The 21,960-nt window shown below is 35.6% G+C and overlaps 1 protein-coding gene across 4 annotated transcripts in view; it reads right to left on the minus strand.

The window, feature by feature from the left end:
• STRN3 (striatin 3) overlaps nucleotides 1-21,960 on the minus strand; it is a 60,829-nt gene that overhangs the window by 9,147 nt on the left and 29,722 nt on the right. Inside the window, exons 8-11 of one of the 4 annotated variants that reach the window (XM_064148385.1) lie at nucleotides 16,335-16,445; nucleotides 9,895-10,035; nucleotides 4,085-4,218; nucleotides 87-262 (exon numbers count right to left, since the gene is read on the minus strand). In XM_064148385.1, coding sequence (XP_064004455.1) covers nucleotides 87-262; nucleotides 4,085-4,218; nucleotides 9,895-10,035; nucleotides 16,335-16,445 — 562 coding nt within the window. The remainder of the gene's footprint in view (nucleotides 1-86; nucleotides 263-4,084; nucleotides 4,219-9,894; nucleotides 10,036-16,334; nucleotides 16,446-21,960) is intronic. The other 3 variants (XM_064148394.1, XM_064148403.1, XM_064148412.1) reach the window with 3 other exon arrangements.

Genomic DNA, 21,960 nt, shown 5'->3' on the forward strand with positions numbered 1-21,960 from the left:
CTGAAAACCTCAAAAAAACATTTAAGAGTTCAATCAATTTCAAAGGCATTTACAACGTGATGTTTTATAAAAACCCAGATACTTGCTTTTTGGCAGGAACCGTTTTCTGTAAGTTCCACAGTTTTAGAGTATGGTCCTCAGAGGCTGTAACCAGCACAGGCTCTACAGGATGAAAAGCTAGTGCCCGCACTCCATCGAAATGGCTGCGTAGCGTGTATTTAGGGTTCCATGTTTTTCGGAAGGCATCTTTGTTAGCTGGCAGCTTAAAAAAAGTGAAAGGATTAATTCAATCTCAATTTTGGAAAAAATATGGTTTTTATATATGTATATCTCCCTGCATTTTCTGGAAAACACCCTCTCTCTGATTCAGCTAATACTCATTCAGTCTTCAGTCTGCTTTTCTCTATTGATCTGTCTACATGCATCTGTAACTCCTCTGGTATGCAAGGCAGTCTGCAAACTTTTCTGTTGCTGTAGTTTCTTCTGTCCCAGAGTGGAATGCAATAAATACCAAGCAGAGAAACAAGAAGCCTAGATTTTTAAAAAACTGCTTTTAGTCCTTTTGTGCAATTATACTTCAGTTCTTCCCTGAAGAACGATAAAGGTTTCATTGCTTATCATCACCCAACAAAGAGATTACAACTGCCAAAAGCTCATTTATCACCTAAACGAGCTTCAGGTGCCTAGTGAGTGATTGTCATCAGATGAGTAACTTGACTGAGAATTAGCAGAAACAAACATTACTTCTACTTGTCAAGGTATGTACACAGAAACAGATGTCTCAATACACATTTGCCATATTTTAAACATAAGATTATAAACTAAGTCTTCAATGACTTTTAAATATATTTGTGAGACAATAACTTGGTTGCTATGTGAAACAATATAGGAACTTCACTCTTATACACTGTGACCACCTAATTCAGCCTCTTAAACCTACAGTTAGGCTAAAAAAAAATTACAACAATTACAGTGCTTGATATTAATTCTACGTAATTCAGAAGGGCTACAAGAAAAAAAATGCAGAATCTTCTAGTGACTGCATGAGACTAATTTAGACTTCTGAATACAAATTAGATTATGCAGAAAGCAGACTCTTACAGCTGCATCCTGTTTCTCCTAAGCCCTCACTGTAAAGAGAAATATATATATGCAGGTACTTATGCATTCCCCACAAGTAATTACAAAAGGAGTTTAGAAAACTTAGATGACTGAAATTTGCAAGCTAAGAATGAATGGAAATTAATTCTGTCTTCTGCCTTAGACACTACTCATCAACACATTTCTCAGCTCTAGGCCAGAATCTCTCCATATCCCAAAATTCTTTCAGCACCACTACTAGAAGATGAAAAATCTCCCATAGCTAATGAAATCTTAGTACCTTATGTCTCTCTGGACTGAAAATAACCTAGCATATACTGTAGTAAGTATTTCTGGACCAAATCACAGAATGTTAGTGGCTGGAAGGGACCTCGAAAGCTCATCCAGTTCGACCCACCCTGCCAAAGCAAGATCACCTATACCAGATCACACAGGAACACATCCAGACGTGTTTTGAATATCTCCAGAGACAGAGACTCCACAACTCACCCTGGGCAGCCCGTTCCAGTGTTCTGCCACCCTCACAGGGAAAAAATTCCATCTTACAGGCACTCATCCTTTACATATTTATAAATATTCATGAAGGCACCCCTCAGGCTCTTCTCCAAGCTAAAGAGCCCCAGCTCCCTCAGTCTCTCCTCGTAAGAAATATGTTTCATTCCCTTGATCATCTTTGTGGCTCTGCGATGGACTCTTTCAAACAGTCTATATCCTGGACTGAGATACCACTACTCAAAGTAAATTTAATTCCATCTGATCAAAATATACAGAAAAGTTCAGGCAATAAAATTTAATGTTCTGGATTACAGAAGCGCAGGCATTTGCTTTTCCTTTATATTTCTACCCTAAGTGCAAACTAGGCCAAATTCAAATCAAGAAACAAAAACTTGCATATTGCATAGATTATTTTTTTAAAGTGTCATCCAACAAATATATTTCATAAGGAAGCTTATTTCTTCCAATCGTCCTATTTCAGAGTATAATGATTACTGGAATATTTTTATTCACATTTAAATTATTTAGCATTACACTGCCTATTATATTAAAGCTCCATAAAAACACTGTAGCTGCTTCACAACAGAAAGTTCACTGTTTAGTTCTGTGATGCCTCATATTTGCTATCAGTAAATTAAGAATAAATGTCAAGTGACAAGTTGGGGAGCTTGATAGCCAAATAAATAATGGCAGGACATTAGGCTCAGGCCTCAGGTTGCACCAGGGGAAGTTCAGATTGGATATCAGGAAGAATTTCTTCACTGAAATTGAAATTGATGAGGCATTGGAATGGGCTGCCCATGGAAGTGGTGGAGTCACCATCCCTGGAGGTGTTCAAAATACAAGTAGATGTAGCACTCCAGGACATGCTCTAGTAGTCATGGAGGTGTTGGGTAGAAGGTTGGACTTGATGACTGCAGAGGTCTTTTCCAACCCTAATGATTCTATCATTTGAAATTCTAAACAGCTTTAGAGTAAGTATTTATGCTCATGCAAGTCAGCATTAAACCAAACTGTTCTCAGCCCTCGGTTGAAGATATAGACAGTAGTGTTTAGAAGTTATTTGACCAAGTAAATACAGCACGATGTAACATACACCCCCTAAACTATTCAACAATTCTCAGGGAACTGTGCTGCTAGCTAGGAATAGTAGTTAGTAACACTGAGTTTTGGATGTTTCAAATTGAAGCTGCTTTAAAGCACTCACAACGTAAGGTTCTGAAAACATTTTATTGGAAATCCTAGATTTCACTCAAACTAAAAAAAAGAGAATTTTCTAAACAATTGTACATGACCCTTAAGTCAGACAATTTACATGTGATTATACAATAGATTCAGTGAAACAAAGCAAAATCCTGAGGGAGTTAAGATGCAAACAGCTGAAACTGAATTGATACGAAGTTGTCTGATTTTCCAGAAGCATTATGTTATTTGAAATAGAACAGATATTTAATTAATTATTAACAGATAATTAATCTTTACTGTGAACAGGACAATAGATGATACAAATTTAGGAAGTACTCCACATACTTTTAAGAAGTTCTTCCATTAATTTTTACAGTCCAGTAATAAAAGAATGGATAATAATTTTTATCTGTTATTCAGGAATTAGAACTATGTAACATAGCACCCTGCAATAAGAGTGAAATTTAATCATTAGCTCATACTTCACTACAGTAATTAATATTCCTACCGGTTACAAATACTGAAAGATAAATTTATTTAACTAAAGGTGTGTGGCCACACACAAGTATTCTCAGGACCTCTAAAAAGCTATAAACAATTTAAGTCTTAATTTTGTGGATTCTGAGATTTTAATAAAATCCCTAGTAATGGCTTCCAGTACAAACACCATGTAACTGAAGAAGTTATGGAAACAGAGTTACCTTACTACCACGAACAGTAACAACCCCCCAGCAACCAACCACCAAATCACTTTAAATACAGTAACATAAGACTTTCCTACCAGTCATCAAACATTACCAACCACTGAAAAACTCCAACTGCACCACTGTCAGCTTAATGTCAGAACACTCTGCATCATAATATAAATACACTCTCAAAGCTTACAGCTGAAATATACTACTACCTCTAAAGCATGGTGTCATCACTACAAAGACACAAAGAGGAAAGTGAAGTTAGTACCAATGTTTTCGTTTTATATCACCTCTTCTCATATCACTGTTAAGTGACTTTTGTTCAAACAAATTCATGTTAAAACACCAATCTGTATTTTGTATCATGGAATGCTCCCCTAATGACAAAATCTGAATCAAATTAGGCAAGTAGAAGTCAGAACAAGTCATCTCAATTTTGGTTACCCAAATTACTTAGCCCATTCACGAGGTGCTTCCTTCTTGTCCCAAGTAATAGTTTTCAATAATGAATTCTCTGTTCTCTGTATCTGTAATGTTCAGGGTGGGGAAGAGGGGAGCCAACTAGTATTGATTAAATTGCATAAAGAATTTTAAAATAAAAATGCACTTACATCATAACTATAGTCTGCATCATTTGTTACTGTCAAGTCTGCAAGGTCTCCAAGGCCCAGTACACTTAACAACACATCATCAGAACCCATAATAAATGACTTGCCTCCTCCAGGTGGAAACGTTATTGGCTCAGCTACAAAGAACAAAACAGATTCTTTAAGTCTCAATGAAATAATTGAAACTGGTGAAAAACTGCATTATCCATCACTTAAAAAGCAAAGCAGAGTTTACAACTGAACTTGCAGTTACTACATACTGCCCCAACTGAAAAAAAGAGAGCATGAAGACAGGCACACGTATGCAAACACACACATATATAATTACACAATTCTTACTGCATGCTTTGTCATTTCAACTTTAAGGAGGCACATTCAGTAGTACTAACAAATGACTTGACTCACATCACTTTACACTTCAAACATCAAGTAGACATACCAAGTCTTCAATTCCCCAGCTAAGCATTTCATTCATTACATTATGCTAAATGCCTTCTACACATCTTCAAATACATCTCTGTGCTTTACAGTAGTCAAGTATCTCTACTTGCAGGTGTAGTTTTTAATTCTTAGGCTAAAGGCCTTCTAAAAGACACCTATTTGGGGGTTTTTGTTTTTCTCAAATTTAAAAAAAAAAAAAAAAAAACAACCAAACCTGTTATTAATTAATTCTCCCTTAATTTCTCAACATGATATTGGATTCTAATTTAAACCACTCAGATAATGGCACTTGGCTAGCTGTGCCTTCCTCAAATTATAACATATTCAACCCATATGCTTAATGCTCTTCAACCATTCTGTGTATCTCCTTCTACACACAAATATCAATTTAGTAGTAAGTAACAGGAATAAAGGCTTACACTTTTTAACACTTAACTAAGTTTCAGAGGCTATGTTTACTTATCAGTATTCTTTCAGTGCAAAAGTTGGGGCATTTTTTAGGTAAAGTAGTTAAACTTCAGTTGTGTGTGAACTTCAGCTAGGTGCAAACATCTGCAAACTATGTTAAATAGTAATTGACACCTTTAAAAATTAAACTTTCTTGGCTTCTGAATTTCACTGATTTGGCAGAGAGGCTCATGGTCACACTTTAACACCACCCCTTGTTTCTGATCCTCTCAGAAAAACTTTGAAACTCAGAGAAAAGTAGGATTCCTGGCCTGAAAACCACCCACATCCTAAGGGTTGTCTTACAAAAATAGTTTCTAAGAGGGCTAATGACACATTCCTGTTCTGAACAGGATAATGATCCTGAAGGAAAGCCACTAAGACTAGATGTGAAGTTATAGGCACTGGGCATCATTGCTGTGCCTCTCCAAAGAGGAGACAGCCCAGATAGATTGGAAACTACTCCAAAATAAAACAACTTCTAATGCTTGGCATTTAGTGTGATATTAAAAAAAGAGGAACCTTATTACCACAGGCAAGACAACTGTAGATGAAATTATGTGACAGCCATTAAAATCATCGGGTGGTTGCAGCACATCTGCTACAAAGATGAGTGAGCTAGGGTTGTTCTGCTTGGAGAAGAGAAGGCTCCAGGGAGACCTAACAGCAGCCTGTCAATATCTGAAGGGGGCCTACATGAAGGATGAAGAGAGACTGTTTACAAAGGCCTGCAGTGACAGGACAAGGGGCAATGGCTTCAAACCAGAGAAGTGCAGATTTAGATTGGATGCTAGGAGCAAGTTCTTTACTATTAGAGTGGTAGAACACTGGAACAGCTTGCCCAGAGAAGTACTTGGGGCCTCATCCCTGGAGATGTTCAAGGTGAAGCTTGACAGGGCTCTGGGCAACCTGATGTAATTGAGGATGTCCCTGCTAACTACAGGGAGGGGTGGACTAAATGACCTTTAGAAGTCCCTTCCAGCCCAAACCATTCTATGAATCTAAGAACATTATCCACGTAAGAATAATAACGGCTGTTTCTACACTTGCATAAAAAGAGCAAATAGTATTGTAACTATGCACAATCACCTCTTTTTAAGTTCACAATCCATACAAAGGTCTTAATCCATTAGAATGCTACATTAAGAGCCCAAAACAGCTCACCATGCCCTTACATGAAAGTTTTTCTTAAGTCTATGAATATTTGACTAAAGCTCTCAATTTGTCAGCCTATTCCAAAGCACTCATATCTCATTCATATTGCATTCCTATTTATTTCCCTTATGATTAGGCTTGGGATTTTGACTTTTTTTTTTCTCCAAGGTGGGTAAAAAGTTATTCAGTCATCCATGTTTATTAGGTGAGATCAGAATTTCTAAGGATTAATTTCTCAGTGAGTCTGAGCTGGATGTAGACACCCACAAATAATCACTGAGGTCCCTTCCAATCTGGTGTTTTATGACATGACTGTGATTAAACAAAGAAATAAAATTATATCACAAACATTCTCTGTGCAAATCTGAATTGTGAAATCCTCAAACATGTAATAATGAGTGCCTCAATTACTTCTGACAGCCAAAAATTATAATGGCTGAAAAAAAGAGGGAGTTTTCAGATTTTATTGTTAACTTTTGTTTGGGTTTCTGTGTATCTCCTTTTCTGACTTCCACAGGAAGATTCCAATACTTTTATTTGTAATTTCCAAATCTAATTTGCCTGTGTTACCTTGACATGGTACCAGCCTCCCTAACAGAAGTATCCATTTACAGATCAAACCTCTGAAGTCATTACAGAGCAGAATTGCTGATAACTGAGGGATGGAGCCAATACACTAACTTTGAACTTGAGGACACTTTAGATCTCTGTTGTAATGCTGTGAGTCCTGCTTGATCCTTAGGACAGGCCCACAAGGCTTAAGCAAGCCCCTGAACCTGTCATACTAATCCATCATGAATTTTCTGTCATCTGTCCTTCACCAACCAACTTTCATATCCTTTAGACTACAAATGAAACACTACCACAGAAAACCACAACCACATGAAGAGTCTATACAAGAAATGCATCAAACTATTTTGCATCAGAGGTATGTCTTTATTTAAAGCTTCAAAATTAATGCTACCTTAAATTTAGATGCATATTTCCTCATACTAAACTTGCCAATATGTGTAATATATTGCATAACTATATTTAATTTACCTGCACTTGAATTTAAATAAGATGTAGTTAAAGTTAAAAAAATATTGCAAGCTATTTTTATAAAAAGACAGAAAAGTAACAATAAAAGGTGCATGATGTTATAGCTACTACAAATCAAGAAACACATCCCTACATATTGAAAACACTGCATCAACAAAAATGCAAAACACAAAGTTCAATAACTACTGAATGCTTCCCATATTTAAAAAAAGCAAAGTACATTATTGTCCTTATAGCACAATATATACATGTTTAACTGAGTTTACAATCAATATTAAGTAAAAAGGTTAAGTGACAGTACAAGTTTCTTGTAGCTGAACCTAGGTGGAAAAAATGCAATGATTAAATATTTGCTTGGCCAATCCCAACCAGCACTCCTTACTCTCATGTTCTTGACATCCTAAATAATTAAATCAAAATCAAGCTGTAATATTTATACAGCCTGTATAAATAAATTACAGCTACAATATTTATACAGCCTGAAACTGCTATGAACTATGTTCATATAGGTTGCTGTTATCTACTGTATGACAAGGTCATCTTAATCTTGTTTCCTAGAATGTTAATATTGGTACATCAGAAGCAGCAGTTAACTCCAAAGCGATTAGCTGTTACTATTGGCTTTTTTTTTTCCAGTCTGTGGATTGGCACTCACACAATCCAGGTATGAAAAAAAGGGATCTGTGAAAATAATTTTTTGTACAATACATTGGATGGAGTATTATGCTGCAGGTGATTTTCAGTTCTTAAAATCATGCAATGCAGAGAAATGGAAACCTCAACTTCTTACAGCCAAACCTACAAAGTGTGATTACAGCCTAACAATTTTCTTATTTAACCAGGAACTTCAGAGTCAAAAGTGCCCTCAGAAACAGAACTAATAAAAACCAAAACTCACACCTGTAGAGGTGTAGAAGATATACTCCTGGCCAATTAGACTAGTGTTTACTTTCCTCCCTGAATGCCTTCCTCTCTTCCTCAGAACTGCAGCACTTCAGACTGTAGCATAAACCTTGCATACAGTCACAAGAACATTATGGCTTGGTGACATTCAACAGCATGAGCCAGTGTCCCAGCAAGATACCCTGAAGTTGTCTGCAAAACACTCAACTTTTAAAACACAGCTGAATAAATAATTGAGCAAACCCTGCATTTTATGACGGTGAAGTATTTGGCCTTGTTAAAAGACAGATCTAGACCAAATTTGAAGACAACACTTAAATTTGAATATTAAGCAAACAACCTGTAGTTATGCAAAAACTACAACTAACAGGTATGATGGCAGTGATATTCATACTACTACTGTTAAAGCCAAAACTACACTGATAAGTTGAAAAGATGTGAACACATTAAATTGCATATTACTCTGAAGCTAGTTTATTTGAAAATAGTATGAACAATCTTTATTTGAAGTGTAGCTCAGTGCTTGTGTTGCAGGAATTGGGCAATAAACATTGATCCCTCTCAAATTCAAATTTAGCAGCTATTATTTCAGAAAGATTGTGCTGTCCAACATTATTTTAGATGGAAATTCTCTAAAAAAATCAACAGCTCTATGACCTATCATTAACAAAGACCATCTGTGTTCCTTTGTACAAGATGCATGGCCTAATGAGCCTAAGACAGACTGAGGGAACTCTAACTGCAGGGTCACATGTCCTTAATACGTTAACATGGCTTAAAGGGAACATGAAGCATGTGAATACTGAACCTAAACACAACCTAAACGTACTCCCATAAGTTTTAGCAAGTGGAACTTCACCAGCAGGTTTCTCAATTGCACTCCACATCTTTAAGTTCTAAACAAAAAGATTAAAAGAAAGGCAGTAAAGGGAAGATGGGAAGACAAATGCTTTGTAAATTAGTATTTTGAAAGAGCAACAATGACAAAAATCTCCTTACAAAAATGTCTGTTTTCTCCTTGTCTGGTGATAGGCATTTGTTAGGGCAGGGGTGAAGAAAGAACAGGAGAACCAACAGGTTACATAGATTGTTAACAACGCTAATTCTTTACACTTCTGCTACAGCTGATACCATACCAGAGCTCATACATTAAAGATCATCATGAAGAAGCCCAATCTGAATTTAGCAGAGTATGCAGAAAGAATATGAATTTGCATGGTATTCTAATCTCCTAAATTAACACAAGGAAAATACTTTAAACCAAAAAACTTTAAGATAAACACAACATTTTGAGCTACTTAGATAATTGTTTGCCACTAACTTTGGTTGCCTAAGATAATTCTGAACTGAAACCAATTATTTTGAAAAGAAATAAACAGTGTCTTTGTACACTTGCCAAGAGAAGAATTAATCTTAGGAGTAGATAAATTAGTCTCCTTTTTTTTTTTTATATTTCACTTGAAAATGCAAGCTGTGTATCAAATGTTAATACTCACCTTTTTTTTTCACCTCAATCAGTAACACCCTATTTGTAAGAGGTTTTGCTAACAGGAGGGGTCTGCAAAGAGGTATGTAAGAGTGAATGGCTGAAGAATGCACTGCTGTACATTAAGTTGTTTTTAAATATTAATGAAATGATGGTGAGTTACAATAAGCCACAAACTCAAGCCATATTCCTATGAAACCATTTGGGAAGAACTGCAAATAAAATAACCATGTGGCAAGATGCAATTGTATTAAGCTTTATAAAAGGGACAGTAAACTACAGCATGTGCTTTCTAAAAAGAAATCTCCTGAAATATAGTAAGTAGCTGAATTTTTTGTACCTTCCTCTGCTCTTGCACCTTCATGATCAGTCATTCTAGAAGAGGGTGACCTAGATTGATTAATGACTCCTGAAGGGATGTGGGGTATCTCATCATCGCCCAGATCAGCTATCATGTCGTGAAGTTTTGTCCTGTTGACTCCTGTAAATTAATGTCAGCAGCAAAGATTCATTTGATTGCTACCGCTTGACTTGACTGAAGTCTACAAATCCATTAAACTAATTAAACAAGAATAATTACTGATGGGATCTCTTTAAGATAAATACAAAGCTTTGCTTTTGTCTTTGTATATTATTAAAACTGGTGTTTCGGAAACCAAAATACATCAACTCTGAATGCTACATGCGAACAGTTTTAATTCACTAAATCAGAGAAAAACTCCTTTCTGTTCTGTAGATGTATTCTACATTTTCCTGTAGGAGAGAGAAAATAAATCATCTTACAGCCCTATTGAGAATTCAAGCCAAACATTAAAAGAAGATTAGCCACTAAACAAAATACATACAAATTAAACATTTGTTAATAGTATTACACAGCTTTAACTATGCTAAACAACAATTTAACACTGAAAACCAGAGTGCAAACAAAAAATAAGCTTAAAATGAGGGGGAAAGGCACAGACAACTCATGATGGGGGTGCAACAAACAATTAACTTTCTCTGCTTTTGAATGATATATAGATTGTATCAAGTGGTTATTAAACACAAGAGCAAGATTACCTCCACCACTGTATGAAAGTGCAGATATACATTACTCTTATTACACAAGCGTGCCTCTAGAAAAAGTATAGTGATTTAGAAGTGCATTAAGTTCAAGGTGTAGACACTGGCCAACAAAATAGCATGTTATAATTTAGTTTAAAAAAAATTAATTCATTCCTGGTTCCACCTTACAGCTTGCACATCAAAAAGTTTAAAGCTTCAATCATGAAGTGAAATTTCAGTGATGGAATTCCTTTAAAAGACGATGATTCAACTGCTAAGAGTCTGTCCTGGGACTGCAAGCAATTATATTGTAGAATATTTTAAATATGACCCCCCCACCTTACTACAGAATAACTCTCCTCTCAAATCTAGTAAAACCTGCTTACTGCCTTGAAAAGGCATATTAGAATCTACTAAAAAAAAGACATCTCAAAATTCTTTAAAGCAAGCATTAGGAAACAAGTTCTTATCATCTGAGATGACACGTACAAATTCTATTAAGAAGGACATTGAAACATATGCCAAACCTTTGCTCTCAAAAAAAGTCAAAAGATAAACACTAAAATTACAGATGATTTATCAAAATAAGAACTGCTCTTTTAAATAAACACTAGAACATACTATCCAACAACATCTGATCAAATTTCACATCTTCCTTACAAGAAATGGCCACAGTACATGTGTTCAAAAGTAAGTATCCATAAATACTGAATCCAAGTGAATTCTCTGGAGGTAAAAGAGAATTCTCTGAGGAGAGGAGATGACAATGAAAAGTACTTATGGTACTAGAATGATAGCAGAAGCATACCACACATAGCCCAAGAGGGATGCTAACATTTTCATTTTGCCAAATAATATAGAACACCCTACATTTTTGTGTGTGCTTTTGGTGGGTTGGTTGTTTGGTTTGATTTTTTTTTGACTCTTCAATTAACTTAGTATTCCAATTAAATCTACAAAGGCTGCTACCCAGAAGTTGAATGATAATAAAAATGGCTTCCAAGAGCTTCCTTTACTCAATGGAACAGATTTCTTGAGTGGCTAAGTTTCATTTCATTCTCATGCAGAAATATGTCTAACAAACTGTGAACTCAGGTAAAGATGTGAGATTACAGTAATAATGAGGAATGTCTCTTTTGCACCAACACTTTTTTTTCCTCACAGCCACTAGACTAACAGGATTTCATTGCAAATATTTAATGGCAGTCTGCAAGCAAGAACTCATTAAAAAAAAAAAAAAAAGCCATTGTTAAAATGGCCAAGTCTCTTCCACAAAACCCACACAGCTTGCTTTTGTCTTTATTCCAGCTGGTCACCAGCCAGTGATCTACAGCAACCAGCAGCAGATACATTCTTGAGAATATTACAGAGCAATCAATAAATGACATGATAGAAGTTGTGACTGGTAAGCTGGCTACTTCAATACACTCACTGCTTTCCAGGAGAAAACCCATTTGTCTCCTCCATATTGATATGCATGATCAACACATGTTCAATACATGGATAGGAAATGCTAGAACTGGCTTATAAACTGACATTCAAACTGAATTCACACCAAACAAAGGTACAAGAAGTTTGTCTCTGAACACAACCAAAAGTAACTAGAAGTAGTCCCCCCTGCTCTGCTGCCTTGAACCAAATTGTCACTTGATGTGTCACCAATCAGGGCACTGTCAGCCTTGCCTTTTAATGTTTTTCAGCATATTTAGTCACTTACTGCCCTTCAGGTATAACCTCAGACCAGCACTCAGTCCATGAAATAGAGAAACCTATTTTTGAAGCAAAGCAGCAGCTGTTACCAACAACCCCTCTGTATTTCATCCTGAAAAATGGCTATATCCAAGCCTGTATCACCACCACCACCGAACAGACTCTGCAGATCTCTGCTTTCAGGTAACTGCCTTCATGTAACTGGTGAAGTATTCAAAATATCAAAGAGATTTTTAAGGATAAAAATGTGCTGCCCCTGCATAAGCAGCTACTTTGCAGGGACAAACTGGATTAATGTTTTATCCTCAAGAAAAGACTAGAACAAAAGCAAAATACCCTCAGTGCTCCATTTCTTTGTATTTGCCTTCAGAAATCAAAAGCCAAAAAGGAAATTGAATATTCAGTCCTGAGAAGTTGCAGTTGGAGAAGCTGTAAGCAGATTTCTATTAGCTCCAAGATATAACAGCCCAAGTCTGAATATAACATGGGGACCCTTCTATAACAAGAGGTGATGGCAAAGATGGTAAAATCCAAAACTGTTTTCAGGCCTATCAGTTACTACACTGCATCTCCAGAAATCAAGGTCAGTGAGGTCAACTGAGCAGATATTTTCATAAATAAAGAATGCTTAGGCTGAGGGAAAAGAGCAGGAAGCTAGGAAAATTATAAAACTTCCAAGAAAAAAAAATCAGTAAAAACATCTTCATTTTAACAGTGGTGGATGCACAAATTTTAAGATTTGAAGACTATTTTTCAACTTGCTGAGAGCACATTACACTGACTTGATGGGATGAAATGAGATACTCATCATCTCCACTGTTGTGCTCTGAAAATCTGACAAGCTGCATCTGCCATAATAGATCTGGTCTTAAATTCAGTGTATTACTGGAAAAGGTAAGCTTGCTTTCTTATCTAACTCCTCATCTATTTATCGCAATGAAGTCTAGAATAGGTTGTGCTTGATTTGGGAGCAGTTAGGGTTTCTTCTGGTTTTTAAGGTTTTCTGAATAGAACAACTCAGTGTTCAAGAAAAGACTGGATGAGGCACTTAGTGCCATGGTCGAGTTGACTGGATAGGGCTGGGTGATAGGTTGATTTGGATGATCTTGGAGGTCTCTTCCAACCTGGCTGATTCTATGATTCTACAGTTTATATTTTTGAAGGCAATTAAAGTGTGATGCAAGTTTGAGGTTTTTTGTTTGCTTGTTTATTTTTTAAAGATCTTTTCACAAGGAGGTAGTATTTCCACATAACATAGTGACTACATAATAGAAAAACAAACAAACAAATAAAAAAATCCAGAGTATTATTACATTATGAATATATATATACTGACAGAAGATGACCTAAATTAAGGTGCTCCACCCAAAAGATAATGTATGAATGTAGACTACAGAAGTATCAAAATAGAATCAAACCTGTTTCTGCTCCCTGATTTTGCTTCTACATTTAGCATGAAAGCTACCGTATCTAGGCCAGGGATATAAAGACAACAGTCTAAATGCTGATTACAGTGGTTACAAGATGCATATCCAACAAAATAGTCTGTGCTACTCTGCTGTCCTCAAAGGTGACAGTCAGTGCACCTTTATTTGACCTTTCTGGTAATAAATATACTGCCATAAATTCTGATGTTGTTCAAAATCAATTCTGCTAAGTCTGACAATGCTGAAAAGCAGAGAGATGAATATTCAGAATGAAGTTCACAAACTATTAGACATGAGAAGCAGGAATAAAGAAGGCCTTCAACATTATTTTCAATCACAGACTGTTAAAAAAGTTGAGGTAAAAGATAAAAGAGTCAAATAATTTAAATAAACCTGCCCAACCTTAAATGCATATTTCTATTGTATGAAGAGTTCTTCACTTAGCTCAGTGATTTAGAGGTGGATTTTTGAATCAGAAGCTATGATCATGAACATGACACAAATGCAGAATGTAACAGAACTCCCTGTAAAGCTATCTGCATGAGCTCGGGGCTTCCCAAAGGAGAACTGAAAACTCAAAGCTCTAGTAGTGACATACAGGTCCTCACAGCATTCTGACAGTTATCTCCTGAATGTTCTCTTATGTAAGCATAAGGAGGTTTCAAAATCACCTCAGATGAAGAAAGCGCACTTGGAACTGCAGGGAAGTGGACAGAAGCAAAAGTTTTGATAATGTTGCAAAGTTTTAAGTTTTACAAGGGGACTTTTTAGACAAAATAGTTACTGTTATACATTTTAAATGGAGGTCACAAGCAGTTTATCTGGCTATGTAGGTAACTACAATGCAAATTTTGGACAGAGTAGTTATTTCCAATAGGTGAGAATTATGCTCTTCTTTTGGAGACTTTAAGATTCACAGATGGAACAAAAAGATGGTTAGGGACCTTTGACTGCAGAGCAGTCGACTGCAGGAAGCAGTAGTGCAAAAAAGAGAAGTCCTTTCTAGACAATGCAAACTAACGACACTGAAACAAATCTGGAGGCCTGAGAAGAGTTTTTCAACCAATTTATAACTGTAGGAGAACACTACTTGTCCCTGGTTTACAGTTGCTTACCTTGCATAAGCCCAGAAGAAGCAGCTAGCTGGTGTGGTAGATGACAAAATATTATAGTCAAAACAAAAGTGTGGTTTTGAGAACTTCCTGTATGTGATAATCTAATGGCACAACATTGGACAGAGAAATAGAAGTATCTCCTTAACAATTACTTTCTCTTATTTTTTTCTTTTCCAGAATTCAAAACATTTGCTGTGATTTTGCAGCCACTATGCTTCCGAAATTAAAAATTGAGAAGTATAATAACAAAATTCCAATTAGAGAAGTCTGTTTTAGTGTTAATAGGAAGTTTTTAACCCTACAAATATACTTCGTGGGAATCTGATGTCAATTATTGATTTACATGACAAATGAGGATACTTACTAGCATCCAGTTTCCTACTATAAGTTCTGATCAAACCACAGACTAGGTCAAAATCTTTGCTTCAAATACTTTCAAAGTGTGTGTGTACATGCAAGTCATGCAAAACTACTGTCAAAGCAACAACCATGCTGTAACTCAATTTTATTTTGTTAGTGGTTACAAGGAAAATTCAAATTTTAGTTCTTACAGAATTCTTAGTGAAGTGTTATAATTTAATAATTATTTAATTTAGTTAGTACATATTCACTTCATTTTTCAAATTGAAGAGAAAATGTTTGGGGTTTTTTTGCAAAGTATCACCAGGAACAGTTAGAATAAACTTTCAAAACAAAAATAATGCAGTCAAGGGAGCTTCTCTAGAGTGACACTGATTTAATAACACTGTCCACTAAGAGCTTTGCAGAGTTGGAGACATAAGTTGCAGAATAATTTTTACCAGATACTTCAATATTGAAGTTTGGTTAAACTTACACAGCTCAAATAGGTCAACTGTTCTGATAACTCTTAAAGAGTAAAGAGGTGTCAACCAAAATGTGTTAACTGCTCATGAAAATGAAGGGCACCATAAAATAAATATAATATCCTAAACAAAGACACCAAAAAAGTTTGTATTTACATCACAGGAATTTTTTAATTCACATTGCCTTAGACTGAAAAATAATGATGAACATACATATAGGAATAACAGCTTGATTCAATGCCATGTTAAAAACAAGGCTAAAAAAATCCCAATCCCTCACCCCCCCAAAAGTACAGTATTTAAGAAGCAGATGAAAGCATCTTGCAGAAAATTTTGCTGAATAGGATTGTCCTTCAAATCACGTTGTTCCATGTTTTTAAACACACATTTAAAGCATTTAGCTCTCTTTACCTACTTAACCATAAATCTGTATGTGTTTCCAACATTTCCCATCTAGGAAATGGCTGTTTTAGCATGTACACATTCAGCAGGTAGAAAGTTAAAGTTGGTTGCCCCCATCACAGAAAATTATGCTTAATGAAAAATAAACAAAACACACAAAACCAACAAAAAACACAACAGAATTTGTGGGGGAAAAAAAGTCTTCTATATAGATAGGCAAAAAATGGTTGCATTACAAGATTCAGAATCTGCACTTACTCTTTACCCCTTTCTTCCCCTTTCGTTCCTTCTTGTACTGTTCCTTCAGTTTACTTATTAGTCCCTGGTCTACATCCCAAACCTCAGCTGTTGGGGACAGGTCATCTTTGTCTACATGCAGCATATTATTAAAAGAAAAAAAATCAGCAATTGGCAATGCAAGCTGTTGGTGATTTACTATCATAGCTGTATAAGAGTATTAATAAAAGTTCTTAATAAATCTTTACTTTAAAGGTGCAGTTTCAGTTTTACGTTTACAAAACACATTTCATACAGTTTCCCAAGGCACTGTATAACATCAGTTACATAAAATGATGTTAATTTGTTACTAAGGAGCAAACAAATTAAGCTTCATAAGTAACTTTGTTAGATACTTCAAAATACACAAAATTCATTGTTGTTCACAAATTATTACTGCATCTTTAGAAAGAAAGTGTTAAAAAAATTTTTCAGCCAGTGTTGAATAAGCAAATAAAAGAATTCATGCTGTATCTGTCATGAAAATGCAAGCTTAGAAAGTCAGTGCCAGTTTATTCATGAAGACCACCATGCATCCTCACACACTCATTCTACATGCACAAGAAAGAAACCTTGGTCCTACATAAAACCAGAGAAACAAGTCTATAAACTCAGCTTTTTACATAAAGAAAAGTAATTTGCATAGGTGAAAGAAATGAGATGTTGAATCTCTCATCCAGCAATTAAATTAGAATTAGCTGAAATACAACATTCCTCAGCAGTTTCAGAAGACATGTCTTTTTCAGTTTGACAAATACTCCAGTTAATTACTCTCCAAGAGAAGTCAAGTCCCCACTTTTCTAAGCTGTTCACCTCAAACATTTCTGGAAACACAGAATTCAAAGGATAAACTTGTTTCTAAGACAAGGTAAATGTAACATTCGCAGAAGCACTTTTTCTGATAGACAACTAGGCAGCAACCAAACTTTGTGTGCCAGTTAAGCCCATGTCCACAAATCCCTTACACATAACTAAGCTATTCAGTTCCCAACTTCCAGACATATCCACATATCAATGTTTGAATCAAACAGCAATTTTTAAAGTTTTGACCATTACAATAATTTGAGTGCACAAGAGGAGCCATACACAGCTGTGGCAAAGAAACATGCATTTAGGGTGCAAACCAACAGGAGTTATTTCAAGTACATGTTTCATGACAAAACATGACATGAGAAAATATCATAGGACACTGATGCATTTACCATAATAAAAATAGGGCTCCAACACAAAGAGGAACAATCTTGATTACAGAGATGGAACAATGAACTAGCAAGGATGGCAAAGGCATGAAATGGGCAGCATAATGGCTAAGTTCCCTGAGCTGTCCACAAAGGATGGTGGAGAGAATGGAATGGTGAGGTGATATCCTACACCTAACTGCAGCTACAATTACCAAACTGCAAACACAAAGACTTCCATCTTTATTATTGCAGGGCAAAAACACTGACATACAAGAAGAGTGAATATTTAAGAAACAGAAGAGGCACAGAAAGGTAAGTCTGAGGGTATGCCCAACCAAAAGGAGGAGGAAATTAGGAAAAAACAAACCAAACTTCCCCCCCCCCCAAAACTAAACCAAACCAAAAAACCCCAAACAAACCGACAACCTAAAAAAAACCAAAACCACCCCCACACACTAAACTCCAATGAAAGTAAACTCAGTTAAGAACACAATTTAAAAAAACAAAAACACAAAAATCCAAGGTTTCATTAGCGAAAGGAAAACAATCAGCTAGGCTGCAGCATTGTAGAGAAGGATTCACCAATTGAGTTGAAACAGAAGTTGACAATATAGAACAGCAATGGTGTTGTGAAAAACACCCAACAAACTACAAACAACCCAACAATTACAAAGTAAACCTCTGTAAACCAGCTCCAAAACACAGACACAAAAAGCAAAATAAAAACCCAATTCCTCCCCCAAAAACAACAAAAAAAAAAGCAAAAAAAGACCCAACCAAAAAACATGAACAAAAAAGCAAACAAAACAAGAAGAAAACAAACTCCAAACAAAAAAATCCTAACCCAGTTTTAAAAAAACAAGCTAACCAACCAACCAACCATAGTGACCATGACAAAACTGTCATTCTGGTACACTTGAAAAAAATGTGGTATAGTAAAGAGCAGTCTACATAATAAAGGTGATGATAAAATGTCTGGGTTGTGTCCTACACTGGAAGTTTAGAAAATGTCTGTAGATTGCTAACCAAACAGGGCATCATTATATTTCAAGCCAAAGAATCTGAAGGAATTGGGCTCAGTCAAAAGAAAACAGGAAACACAAACCTGCTATCATAAATATTCAAACCAAACACTATCAGTTGCTGAAATGTAGGTCGTAAGTAGAAAACTAGATAAAACACTAACTGGTTAACCAGAGGTTGTGAAATTGATTTCTATGAAGGTTTTTAGAAAAATTCAGCAGTGTTTCTCTTGGATATGCCTAGATATACTTAGCTATTTCAGAACAGAGCCACCTAAGTGGAAGCAGTGAAGTTCCTCATATTGCCTGCAGTGTTTACAGTCTCCACAAAACTGACACTAGGACAGCAGAGACTGCCCAGAATGTCCAGCAGACAACATAATTCAGTGGAGAAAGAGTATTTTTTCCTCCAATTTTTAATATATTACAGAGATAACCCAAGTGACTCTGAATTCTAGTCATCACCTGGAATTCTGGGCACAGTCAGTAATTTTCTGACTCACAGTCCATCTGTAAACAGAAATTTTGTTCTTTGTGGAGAGGAGAAATTCAGTGATGAACAGTCATCAAAATCATAAGCAGAATATAAAGTCTACGTAATATGTAACATCTGTAATGTGTTACAGAGTGTGTAACAATATGTGTTTACTCCTGCTTGCTTAAGCAAACAGAAGTTCTGTATGACTTTTTTTGTTGATGATGATGGATTACAATGAGACAAAATTTTTATTCCACAATGTACACTCATTTTTCTAATGTGCTAAGCATTTCAATTTCTTTACCACTGAATTTGTTCATTTTTCACTATTTTGAAGGTTAAGTTCTTAAGTAAAACATGTCCCACAACAGGACATTTTACACCACATTTGAAAATAACTTAAGACTCAAAGTATACTACATAAGGAACTTAAAAATTGTAAGAAATATTAAAAGATGCATTATGGGATGGGAAGGGAAGAAAAAAGACAACTTAAACCTCCACACCATGGCTGATTTGCAGCAGTGTCCAATAGCAAAAATTTAAATATCAAATCTGCAATGAAATATTTTAGAGTACCTGAAGTTGGACCTACAGATAATACTTTGACTAAGCATTGAAAGTAATAATAAAGCCAGACTATGTAATAGGTTTAGTGTCTACACATCAGAAGTTTGTTTTTTAGATACTTAGTAGAAGCATTCTAAGAAATACATATATAAATATTTACATTTTTTCAGAGTCTAAATTTTGCAAGAGTAGGAAGTGTTGGAAGGATGCCAGTGACAGAAAAATTAAAACAGAAAGAAAAAAGGACCTGAGAAATCATAACAGACAAATTTTAACTGAAAAGCTTAAGTTGACAGTTGATGCAGTTGTTTAAGAAATAACAGCAAAAAAAGCAAATAAATGGGTGGGTCTGGAGATTTCAAATAATAACAGTTTCACAGGGTTCAAAATAATGTGACGAGACCAAATAAAATAGTTTAAGCAATGTATTATTTTAGAAGGCATTGAAGTGGGACAATGTTTGACATGTTGTTTCCGATAGAGCAGCATTGTCTTTAAACATTTGAAATGTACACAATGATCTTTAAAAGGGCCACTTAAGCCCTAACAGACTGTATCCTTAAACATCCACTGAAGCAAAGAATACCTGTACTACATACCTGACGGGCTATGAAAAAAGGCATTGCTACTACAGTTTAAAATTTGCCTCCTGACTCATTTAAATAGAAACTTAGTACAAAATATATGCATCAAACATAGCTTTCATACGGAAGAATGTAGAACACATAATTCCTGTGATTTTAGTCAGCTTATGTTTAATTTCTACTCCATACTTCCTTGCCTCAGATATGAGTGTTTTGGTAACAATGGAACTGATGCAGTTAAACTAGCTGTCATACAAAATGTGTCACATGGGTGTAAAAATTCCTACTATACTGCGCCTCACTTTTGCTCTGGGCTCACTTAAACTGTAGTAAAAGACATTCCAATATATCCCTGAAAAGGGCAGCAGATCAATTTGATGTTAAAGATAGATGTTTAAGTCTTATTTTAAGTTTAGGACAACAAATGGACCACTTGAAAACAAATCTGAAAAAAAAATCTAAATTATGATGTCAGCTCTGCAAATAAATCAGAACCCACCTCACACCCCGCCCCCTCTCCAGGTAACTACCTGAGAAGATGACAGAGATATAACATGCTGAACCGTAATATTGGAAAGTACTGACTTGGAATTTCAGTGGACAAGATAATTCAATAAGTTTCAGTAGTTTGCCCTGAAAAAAAACGGTAAAACCTTGACAGAATTAAGTTGTCCTTCCTTCTATATAGAAGAATTGTAAGATTGATGCTAGAAGTAGAACTTTCAGCACCGGTATACATTTGAAGGGATGCTGCAAATGAAGTCAAAACCTTGGCTTGGGGCCTTTGAGACCAAAACTAAAGGTAACAGTTTCTCCAGTTTCATCTTTCAGTTGGAAATAAGACTCTGTTGTGAAAATAAACTAACCCTTTGATAGCGTTTTCCAGGAAGAATTTCTTTTCCAGTCCTTGGTACCTTCAAAGTCAAAACCAGATGATTTTCCTCGAAGATATGTCAGAAATTTTATGTTCTCACTGCTCACTGAGGTGTTAAGTATGACAAATTCATTGTCTCAATGACATAAACCGGTCAAAACAAGATGATCTAGTGGCACTTTTTGGTCTTACAATAAAAGACTCACAGTATGAAACCACAAAATTGCTTGTACCACAGTTCACAAAATTCAGACAGTTCATTTCCCATTTCAAGCCAGATGTGAATTACTTGGTTCATTATTCTTTTTCCTACCCAAATTCTCTCCTCTTTCAACTTCTTTTGAAACATGTAGGCTCCAGAAGCTTAAGATGCAACACTTGGCATATTTTGTTTGACATCAAGTCAGTAACCTACTTAATTTTATTGCCCAGAATTAAAAACAAGAAGATGGGCCACAACAAATATTCAATTCATTCTACTAATTCAGGTCACATTAGCAGTAAAATCTGAGCCAGGAAAACTAAATGTATTAATTGCCCATTTTTACAAGTACACAAAAAAAATCCATTTACCTTGAGCATAAAAAATTTAAACCTCCTGAGTAGAATAAATAAATAAATATAATTGAAAGCAAACTGAATATAAAAATCCTCAAAATCTTTATGACTTTTACACAGGGAAGAAAATCTTCTCTGAAACACAAAACCTAAAACGCATATAACTGTAACTGTATTTGTGGCAACTAAAACAGCATAAATAGACATGAAAATAAGTTTCAGCATCCAATACACTGTTTTCTAAGCATCAGCATTTGATCCCACAATCAGCCACACATCCACACCACCTCAGTAGGTTTTGCAGCTCTCAGGTACTATCAAGAATAAGTATTCCTTATTTC

Source organism: Pogoniulus pusillus, chromosome 1, assembly GCF_015220805.1.
Source record: "Pogoniulus pusillus isolate bPogPus1 chromosome 1, bPogPus1.pri, whole genome shotgun sequence".
In the NCBI taxonomy this organism is placed as follows: domain Eukaryota; kingdom Metazoa; phylum Chordata; class Aves; order Piciformes; family Lybiidae; genus Pogoniulus; species Pogoniulus pusillus.